We start from the raw sequence: 10,622 nt of genomic DNA on the forward strand, positions 1-10,622 counted from the left end.
CACAAACACCACTCACTGATTTCCCCTTTTCTCCTGCTTCTTGCTCTTTTCTTCCTGGTGCCCAGGTAGGGTGATGAAAGGTGAGGAAGCTTCGGAGCATTCGCCAATAACAGTAAAAGTACTGTGGATTTAGAGGCTTTCTTTTGAATGCATTTCTTTTAAGTGCAAGGTAACATTTGAAAGACTTTGCCGCATCTTTTAATAGATCTCCTGCAGGAAGCAGAGCAAGGTTTTGAAGGAAGACAGAACTTTTGGCGTGTGGGTCAGTGCTGGGGACAGATGCCTGGCTGAATTATGGGGGAAGAAAGGCAGCTGGAGGGACTGGGTTTCTGGGGGCGTGTGGGAGGTGTCTGGAGCCTGTGGAAGTCTGGCTCACACCTGTGCCCATGCAAGACCCTTGGCAGGCAAATGAAATCGCCGTAGTTTTTTGGGCAGGGTGAAGGCGTCCTGACGGACGCTAAGGACCAGTGCCCCCTGCTCCCGGTGGAGGAGTGGGGTGGGGGGCTCTGCCCCCCAGTTGGGAGTGAGACGGTGGGACCACAATGGAACAGGGAAGCAGCAGTGCCACCCCACCTGCACAACCTCCCAGCAACCCAGCTCCCCATGTCTACATAATGAGCACCAGCGCAAGACAAGACCCTTGTCCTCTTGGCGCTCAGACTTATAGGGAACTTGATAAGATTTCAGATGCTACGTGCCAGGAATAAATAAAACAACGGGATGGAGAGTGTGTGTGGGGAAACACTGGCCTTCTGCGGTCAGGGCAGGCCTCAGCGAGTGAGGAAGGGAAGGAGAGTTCCAGCTGAGGGAACGGTGACTGCAAAGGTCTGGAGGCAGGAACCAGCTACAAGTATTAGAGAAAAGCTGCCCTGTGAGGCTACAGCAAGGGCATGGTGGGCGTGGGGCCGGGGAGGGAGGCGGGGGAGGCCAGATAGGGCTTCTTAGGCCACAGAATTGGAGTTTAGGAGAGGTAGCCCCCCACCCCCCGAAGAGCTTTACGATCGGCCTGAAACCGACTTCGGAGACTTCCCCCAAACCCGAGACAGTTTGATTTATCTCCTGGGAGGGAGGCGGGGCTCAGGAGGACCCGAGGCAGGCCCCGCCCCCGGAGCGCGAGCGCGCGCCGGCCCCGCCCCCCGCAGCCCGGAACCCTCGCTCGCGGCCCGAGGTCGCCGGGAAGAAACCCAGTACAGTCACCGGTCTCCGTCATCCATGGCCGCCGCGCTGTTCGCCCGGGCCTGCGGCCCAGTCCGCGGAGGTGAGTGCGCTCCGGCTCGGGGCGGGCCGGGCGGGCTTGGGTCCCGGAGGCAGATTCTCGCCTGACGCAGGCGGGCTGGCGGTGCCCCTCCGGCAACGCGCGGCCTTTTCCCCAGTTGGGCTGCTCCTTGCGCCTGCGTGGCCCCGTCACCTGCTCTGACCCCCACTCCCAGCCGAGTTTTCACCGCTGCACCCACATTCCCCTCCCTTCATTGCACCTTCAGCGGAGGTTCAGGGTGCGCCATTCCTCGGGAGCCAGCCCTGGGATTGAACCCAGACTGTGCTTGTGTGACCTTGGGCCCCTGTCAGCCTCAGCTGGCCCTTGTGTAAAATGACCACAGTAATACTGTTGTTCTCATAGAGTTGTTATAAGGATCAGATCACAGGTGCCTGGCATATTACAGGTGCTCGGTATTAGCGCTTGTCGCTGGTTGCATGCAGTACCTTTCCCATCTTCTCATTTCTCTCCAGCTGTAGCAGCAGTGACACCTGTAGCCAGGGCTTCCTTTGCCTGGTCAAGACCCACTCACCCTGAATAATAATAAAGGGGACCTTCTTTGAGAGCTGTCTCTGTCAGGCCCCGTGCTATGTGCTACAGTCAGTATCTCATCCTCCCAGCCCAGGAGCTGAGTACCGCTGTCCTCCACCTTCAGAGAAACCTGTGAAGTTAGGATCCTCGCCGGAGGTCACAGAGCTGTGCTCTTACTATTATTGGTGTTATACTGGTGATTGAGTGGTACCGTTGTACAAAGTGTTTAGCAAGCATAGTAAACATTCAGTGCTATTCCCAACAGCAGCGCTATCAACATTTTGGGCCTATAATTTTTTGTCGTGGTATCTGTCCTGTACAATGTTTAGCAGTATTCCTGGCCTCTATCCACTTCATACCACCCTTCAGTTGAGACAACCAAAAATGTCTCCAGACATTGCCAGATGTCCCTTGGGGGACAAAATAATCCGTGGTGGAGAACCACCCAGTTAGTGGATCACTATTATTATTATTATTATTATTATTACTACTACGCAAGACCTCTTACATTCCCCTTTCACTGACTACTCTTCTTCTCATTGGAAGCTCTCCGGCCTTGGGACTGGCGTTGCTTACATACCATCTACCAGTCTGTGGAACTGCCCGAGACACACCAGATGCTTCGTCAGACGTGCCGGGACTTTGCTGAGAAGGAGCTCTTTCCCATCGCGGCCCAGGTGGACAAGGAACATCGCTTCCCGGCGGCTCAGGTGAGAGTTTAAGAGTACGGGTACCATCAGCTCCAGGATGATTGGTGACAGTGACAGCCAGAGGCACTGAGACTGCAATCAAGGAGCCCTAAGTCGGGGGTGGGGGGGTGGTCCTGAGACCCAGAATAGTTCACGCTTATAAAATGCTGACCATGTGCTCGGCATTGTCCTAAGTTCCGATGGGTTAGCTCATCTGTTTCTTTTCTTTGTTCTTTTTTTTTTTTTTGGCCGCACCACGCGGCACGCGGGATCTTAGCTCCCTGACCAGGGAGAGAACCCGCGCCTCCCTGCAGCGGAAGCTCTGATTCTTAACCACTGGACCTCCAGAGAAGTCCCTAGCTTATCTGTTTCTTAAAACTGTCCTATGAGATGAAGGTGCCATCATTACATACCCTTTTGTACAGTTGATGAAACTCAGATTGATGAGAGGATTAAATAATGTACCCAAGGTCATGGAGCTAATGAGTTACAGAGCTAAAGTTTGAACCGAAGTCTGTCTTCTGCCAGCTGCTGAGATCCCAGTCAGTCTCCTCCTTCCCGTGCCATTGTGTCACTCCATCTGTAATGCCAAGTTTGAGATGTTCCTGCTGTCTCCATCCCCTGGCTTGGCAAGATGTCTGGCACACAGTATACTCAATAGATATTTGTTGAGTACATAACTTGTGAAAGAGCCAATCTGTCTGGCCTCTTCTCCATGCCTGTTTTCCAGTCTGAGGAATTCAGGAGTTGTGATCACCATTAACGTGCCTCATAGGCTCTGGGGCCACTTTTCCAGCTTAGTGAATGTTGTGTGTTCACAATGTATCGGGCACTGTGCCTGGACTGTGGGAATACCCAAGGAGCTCAAAGTGGGGTAGGCAAGTGGCATTCTGAGCACCAGAATTAGTTGGGCAACGTTTAGGTGTTAAGCATTGAAATCACGTTATCTCATTTAGTCCTGAGGACATCCCCAGCTGCACGTCTAATCTCCATTTGGCTTCCTGGAATGTTTGCAAGGATTGTGGGAGATCACATATGTCAAGTTCGTGGTGCCTGGTACTTGAAAATCAGAAGCTATTAATACTATTATTATTTTTATTACAGTTGAGAAAATTGAGGCACAGAGAGGTGAAGTGATTTTCCAAGGCATACTGTCTATGGACCAGTAGACCTGGTGTGATTGGCTCCAAAACCCTGCTCCATCCACTAGCCACATGCTTGTCCCAGAAGTCCAGCTGGGAAGCCCTGTTCTAATCGGGAATATTATCGTCAAGGGCCTAAACTACCCCTGTATCCTCCATACTGCCACACTCTGGTGCTGCCCTCAGAGCAGTTGTCCAAGACATGGCTGTATATTGGGGCTTTTCTGGCCAAATGACAGACCACTTGATTTATTTTTCCTATATTCCCTCAAATTATAATACTTATTTTATTACAGACATAGACTTGCTTTGTGCAATGAAAGCTGGCAGTAGAAATAGGCTTTCTACCAACCAACTCTTCACCAGTCCTCTGGCTTTGTAATCTCTTACTTGCTTTATTGGGCGGGGAAGTTTGCAAATTAATCCTCCCACTAAATAGTGGCAGAAATGGATGTGGAAGGAAGAGATCAAAAGCATCAGCCTCCTTCCTTCTGGCACATTCTGGCCCGCGGAGGCTGCTCAGTCCAGACTTGGTGAATGCATGACCTAGCTCAGAGTAGTGATAGCATTTATTTGGTTTTATCTTGGACAGTGTTTTCATATCTGTAATCTGGTTAGGTTATCAGGAGTCCTGCTATTATTTTCTTTGTCTAGAGGATGTAGGAGCAGTTGTAGGAATTGCCTGAGGTCGTAGAGCTCTGGGGAGAAATAGATCTTCTGACCTTGCCCCTGCCCCACACAAACTGGACTCAGTCGTTTTGGTGGCTCATGGGATGCAGAGGTTGCTCAGTGCTTCCCTTCGCTGAGGATTGAAGCTGGTTGGCGTTTTGCTTTTATCACTCTCTGTTACTGTGGGTAGTGCTCAGCTCCCCCCAGTACAGAAGGGAATCCAGGGCTTAAACAGGCAGAAGGACCAAAGCAGTAGACGCAGGGATAATGGGGCAGGTTGCAAAATTAAAAATAATACCACTAGTGCTTTATTTTTTTATTTTTATTTTTTTATAACATCTTTATTGGAGTATAATTGCTTTACACTGGTGTGTTAGTTTCTGCTGTATAACAAAGTGAATCCGTTATACATATACATATATCTCCATATCTCCTCCCTCTTGCGTCTCCCTCCCTCCCACCCTCCCTATCTCACCCCTCTAGGTGGTCACAAAGCACCGAGCTGATCTCCCTGTGCTATGCGGCTTCTTCCCACCCTCCCTATCCCACCCCTCTAGGTGGTCACAAAGCACCGAGCTGATCTCCCTGTGCTGTGTGTCCACTAGTGTTTTAAAATGACGACAGGGCTTCCCTGGTGGAGCAGTGGTTGAGAGTCTGCCTGCCGATGCAGGGGACACGGGTTCGTGCCCCGGTCCGGGAAGATCCCACATGCCGCCGAGCGGCTGGGCCCGTGAGCCGTGGCCGCTGAGCCTGCGCGGCCGGAGCATGTGCTCCGCAACGGGAGAGGCCACAGCGGTGAGAGGCCCGCATACAGCAAAAAAAATAAAATAAAATGACGACAGTAATAATAACAGGAGTAACTATCATTTGGGGGTTACTGTATTCCTGGTACTTACCCATTAAATCTTCAACAAAACACCCTGGGGCAGTTACTTCATTGATCTCCAGTCTTCAGATGAGGAAACTGAAGCCAGGGATTTCTTGGTCAGCAGTCACACGGCTGGGATTGGAGGAGCCAGATGTAGACTCTGAGCTTCCCCCCAACCCCACCAGCCTACCAGGAGATGCTTAGTTAGTGATTTCTTTCTTTCTTCTTTTTTAAAATTTATTTATTTACTTTGGCTGCACAGGGTTTTAGTTGCGGCATTCGGGATCTTTTAGTTGCGGCATGCATGCGGATCTAGTTCCCCGACCAGAGATCAACCCGGGCCCCCTGCATTGGGAGTGCGGAGTCTTACCCACTGGACCACCAGGGAAGTCCCTAGTTAGTGATTTCTAATATTTTTTTCCTGAAGAATTTTTTTCCCCCAAGAAAAGTGGGTTTACTGGGGAAGAGTCAAGGGGAGAAGAATTGAGAGGTGGGCAGTCCACGAAGGAGGTGGAAGGCTAGTGCCAGTTTCTGCTCGTTTGGCTTGTTTTGTAATCTAAGCAGAACTTTACTCTTTCTGTGTCCAAACCTAACCCCTGCCCCCGAGGGGAAAAAAAAAAAACAGTTATGAGATTATAATGCTATTATGTTATAAAGGGAAATAGGAAACAGAATGGTGTTTCCAAACCAGCTTTGGACTCTGGAACCTGGAAATGTATATGTGCATTTTTTTTTTTTTTTTTTTTGGCTGCACTGAGCATCTTGTGGGATCTTAGTTCCCTGATCAGGGATGGAATCCAGGCCTCTGCAGTGGAAGCGTGGAGTCCTAACCACTGGGCTGCCACGGAAGTCCCTATATGTGCATATTTATATGTATGAAACTGAACCCAGTTTCTTTTCCTTCACTCAGTGAATGTTTATTGAGTAACTTTTAAAAAAATTAATTTATTTTATTTTATTTATTTTTGGCTGCATTGGGTTTTCCTTGCTGCGTGCAGACCTTTCTCTGGTTTTGGTGAGCGGGGGCCACTCTTTGTTTGCTGTGCTCAGGCTTCTCATTGCGGTGGCTTCTCGTGGAGCACGGGCTCTAGGCGTGTGGGCTTCAGTAGTTTTGGCACGCGGGCTTCAGTAGTTGTGGCACACGGGCTCAGTAGTTGTGGCTCGCGGGCTCTAGAGCACAGGCTCAGTAGTTGTGGTGCACGGGTTTCAGTAGTTGTGGCACGCGGGCTCAGTAGTTGTGGCTCACGGACTCTAGAGCAAAGGCTCACTAGTAGTAGTTGTGGCTCACGGACTCTAGAGCACAGGCTCAGTAGTTGTGGTGCACGGGCTTCAGTAGTTGTGGCTCACAGGCTCTAGAGCGCAGGCTCAGTAGTTGTGGCGCACGGGCTTAGTTGCTCCGTGGCATGTGGGATCTTCCCGGACCAGGGCTTGAACCTGTGTCCCCTGCATCGGTAGGCAGATTCTTAACCACTGTGCCACCAGGGAAGTCCCTTATTGAGTAACTTTAATATATCAGGTGCAAAACCTGCTTTTCGTCCTCTTGCCCTATCTTAGATGATAGTTAACCGCATAGAAACCTCTCAAATCATAGTCCATTTTTCTTCTTCCTCATGTGCACAGACTTCTGTGAATTCCACCCCAGAAGTGTCCCCTGAATGGCACCGCCTCTCACCTCTCCTGGCAAGAATTCGTCTCTCTGTGTTTCAGGAGCGTTTGTTCATAATCCCTAATTCTCTGGATGTGCTTGTCATGTGATGGTGTGTATCCTTTGTCCCAGTTATTTCCCACAGTTGCCTCCCTGAAGGCCGGGATTGGTCTTGTTCACGCCCCTACCTCCTCGCCCTCCATAAGTGCTTGGCATTCAGCAGATGTTTGCTGAACTTTATGGACTTGAATTTTATGGTTAAGTCATCCTGAGTGTCCTTATTGTCCCAGCACTTAGCACACACTGACCCAGCGTGGGAACTGGGGAGGTGGCTCCCGTGGCCCCTTCCCCTTCAATAAAGCAACAAATTTTCAACAAGTTAGGGAATTTGATTCTCTAAAAGGAGTCTGGGACTTCCCTGGTGGGAAGTCCTGGAATCCCTGGGACTTTGTCCCAGGACAAATTTGATTTTTTAAATATGTGAGCTTTAGAAGTAACTTAAAAGCACTATTTTTATATGAAGTGTCCTCTAAATGTGTCCCAAATATGAAGGCAGCAGGTGCTGAAGGCTCACTCTACTAGGAAAGGGGTCCTTCTCTTTCTCACATTTTCTGTTGGGAGTTTGGAGACCACCAGGCTTGGCCCAGTCAGGGATGCAGGTCCAGACTCCCGGTTCACAGACACAAGGGACCAAGAGTAACTACTGTGGGTAGCAGCTCTGAAGGGTTCCCACTGAGGTCACTCTGAAGGTCAGGCTGCTAGGGGAAAATATTAGGGACCCTGGCAGCTGTTAGCCAGTTACCATCAACATGCTTAGATCAGGAATGATTTATACAACTGAACATACGGTCTTTTTGTGTGTGTGTGCTGCTGCTTTTTATTTTGTTTCTGATTTCTTTTTTTTTTAATGTAAGTTTATTTATTCATTTTTGGCTGCATTGGGTCTTCGTTGCTGCACGCGGGCTTTCTCTAGTTGCGGCGAGTGGGGGCTACTCTTCGTTGCAGTGCGCGGCTTCTCATTGCGGTGGTTTCTCTTGTTGCGGGGCACGGGCTCTAGGCACGTGGGCTCAGTAGTTGTGGCTCGCGTGTTCTAGAGCGCAGGCTCAGTAGTTTGGCGCACGGGCTTAGTTGCTCCCCGGCATGTGGGATCTTCTTCCTGGACCAAGGCTCGAACCCGTGTCCCCTGTGCTGGCAGGTGGATTCTTAACCACTGTGCCACCAGGGAAGTCCCTCATTTCTTCTTCTTTTTGATTGTACTGTCTCCTCTCTCCACTGCCATTGTCTCCAATTTTTTTTTTTTTTTGTGGCCACACCGTGCGGCATGTGGGATTTTAGTTCCCCAACCAGGAATCCAACCTGTGGCCCCTGCAGTGGAAGCATGGAGTCTTAACCACTGGACCGCCAGGGAAGTCCGTGTCTCCAATTTTTTCTAGAATGTTCCTGCAGCTGGCCATGGCATATTGCCAGAAATCTCGAGATCCACTTCAGAATGAGAAAGGTTGGGGGAAATAGCATGCTAGTGAAGTCGCTTGGGTGCAGTCATTGTGAACTCCTACAGCTTTTTATTCAGACAGAGAGAACTGTCAGGAGAGCCAGAGGGCAGCGGTGTGGTGCAGAGAGACGAGTGCCCGGAGTTCTGGCTTCCCCGTCCAGGTGTCCCAGGGGGGGCACCATCTGCACGTGAGCCCCCTTCCGTAACAGGAAAATGGGGTAATCCTGGTCCTGCCTACACTCCGTCTGGGAATTTTGGTTCCCATTCTGCTTCTTGGGGTGAAATGGCGTCATGGTGTGATTGGCTGATCTGTCGTTTATCCCAGGGTTGTGTCCTGGAGATAGAGGCTGAAGAGGGGGTGGGGTCTTAGTGTCCAGGGAAGCTGGGTGGCGCGTGTAGGGTGAGACAACTGGGTTTTTTTTTTTTAGCTCAGTCTCTTTTGCTGTTTGGCCAGAGAAAGCACTTCAGCGGGATTCCTGTCCAGGCCTGAGCATGAATCTTGGGGACCCTGCGTATTTCTGGCACCTGGTAGAGTACGACCCTGGCTCCTGACCCAGGACAGGCATTCCCCATAAAACACTATTCCACCCTGGAATAGGTTTGTTGCAGGCCCTAAGTGTGGGTTCAGAAGGGGCTCTGGGACTTCCCTGGCGGTCCGGTGGTTAAGACTCTGTGCTTCCAGTGCAGGGGCATGGGTTCGATCCCTGGTCAGTGGACGAAGATCCCACATTCTGTGCAGTGCAGCCAAAAACCAAAAAAAAAAATTTTTTTTTAAAAAAAGAGGGCTCTGTTCTGAGGCCACGCTCGTGCTGGCACAGGGCTTTGTGAGTCGCCGGGTCCTGTTCAGAGACAACCCTGCCTACACCACTGTCTACTTTCCACTCCCACCCCCTCCTTGAGTCCCACCAGCTGCAATGATGCAGCTTTTCTGAGCAGCATCACCCCTGCTGGCCCCAGGTGCGCGGTGACCACAGAATTTTTTTTAAGGGATTCTCAAAATGTCACATCCCTGGGAGCTCTGAGTCCCATTTATCACTGTGTACTAGCTTCCTGTTGCTGTTGTAACAAATTACCACAGACTCAGTGGCTTAGAATAGTACACATTTAGTATCTGACAGTTCGTGGAGGGCAGAAATCCAAAGTGGGTCTCTCTGGGCTTAAAATCAAGGTGTGGGCAGGCCTGCGTCCCTTCCGGTGGCGCTAGGGGAGAAGCACTTCCTTGCCTTTCCCAGCTTCTAGTGGCCGCCTGCATTCCTTGGCTCATGACCCCCGACCCCTCCAGCCAGCATCCCAGTCGCTCCAGCCTCTGCTTTCACTGTCCCATCTCCTTCTCTGCCCCTCCTGTCTCCGTCTTTCCCTTACAAGGACCCTGCGATGATATTAGCCCCCCTGGATCATCCAGGGCAGCCCCCCACCTCACGATCCTTCGCTTAATCTCACCCGCAGAGTCCCTTTTGTCACGTGAGGAAACATATTCACAGGTCCCGGGGATTAGGACGTGCTCGTCTTTGGGGGGCTGTCATTCCGCCTCCCACGCACTGGCTGTCTCCTCCCCTGTGTTAACACGGGAGACCCTGAGCATGGTCAGGCCCACCCCAAGCTTAGAGTCTTACAAGAGTTTCCCATGGGAACAACTCAAGGCAGAATCAAACAAGCAGTTTTATAGAGGGACACAAATCATTATGGAAGTTCAGCAGATTCACCAGTGCCCCTCCTCCCAGATGTCACTGTCAAGACAAGAACTTCTCAGTCACTTAATGATAATAAATGCCGTTCACTTGCTCATCATTGCTAATTCTTAGAGAACTACCCATCAAAACTACAATGAGGTACCACCTCACACCGGTCAGAATAGCCATCATTAAGAAGTCTACGAATAATAAATGCTGGAGAGCGTATGGAGAAAAGGGAACCCTTCCTACACTGTTGGTGGGAATGTAAATTGGTGAAGTCACTATGGAGAACAGTATGGAGGTTCCTTAAAAAACTAAAAATAAAGCTACCATGTGATCCAGCAATCCCACTCCTGGGCATGTACCCAGACAAAACTATAATTTGAAAATACACATGTACCTCTTTGTTCGTAGCAGCACTATTTACAATAGCCAAGACATGGAAACAGCCTCAATGTCCATCGACCGATGAATAGATAAAGAAGATGTGGTACATATATACAGTGGAATACTACTCAGCCATTAAAAAGAATGAAATAATGCCGTTTGCAGCAACATGGATGGACCTAGAGATTATCATACTAAGCGAAGTAAGGGCAGAGAAAGACAGATACCATGTGATATCACTTATATGTGGAATCTAAAATACAACACACAT

At 50.1% G+C, this 10,622-nt stretch overlaps 1 protein-coding gene across 1 annotated transcript; it reads left to right on the forward strand.

The window, feature by feature from the left end:
• Window positions 1-1,131: 1,131 nt before the first annotated feature.
• On the forward strand, window positions 1,132-7,118 carry LOC129391856 (short-chain specific acyl-CoA dehydrogenase, mitochondrial-like). Its single transcript, XM_055082727.1, has 3 exons — window positions 1,132-1,258; window positions 2,333-2,496; window positions 6,775-7,118. The coding sequence occupies exons 1-3, from the start codon at window positions 1,213-1,215 to the stop codon at window positions 6,907-6,909; spliced, it is 345 nt and encodes a 114-aa protein (XP_054938702.1). The 5' UTR covers window positions 1,132-1,212; the 3' UTR covers window positions 6,910-7,118.
• The last annotated feature ends 3,504 nt before the right edge of the window (window positions 7,119-10,622 follow it).

Source organism: Physeter macrocephalus, unplaced genomic scaffold (assembly GCF_002837175.3).
Source record: "Physeter macrocephalus isolate SW-GA unplaced genomic scaffold, ASM283717v5 random_250, whole genome shotgun sequence".
In the NCBI taxonomy this organism is placed as follows: domain Eukaryota; kingdom Metazoa; phylum Chordata; class Mammalia; order Artiodactyla; family Physeteridae; genus Physeter; species Physeter macrocephalus.

What these genes read in the sequence shown, in the direction of transcription:
- LOC129391856 (XM_055082727.1), top strand. Translation starts at nt 1,213, where the DNA reads ATGGCCGCCGCGCTGTTCGCCCGGGCCTGCGGCCCAGTCCGCGGAG. An exon ending in CTGCGGCCCAGTCCGCGGAG is followed by an intron (nt 1,259 to 2,332) that starts GTGAGTGCGCTC and finishes TCTCATTGGAAG; the next exon opens with CTCTCCGGCCTTGGGACTGG. An exon ending in ATCGCTTCCCGGCGGCTCAG is followed by an intron (nt 2,497 to 6,774) that starts GTGAGAGTTTAA and finishes TCATGTGCACAG; the next exon opens with ACTTCTGTGAATTCCACCCC.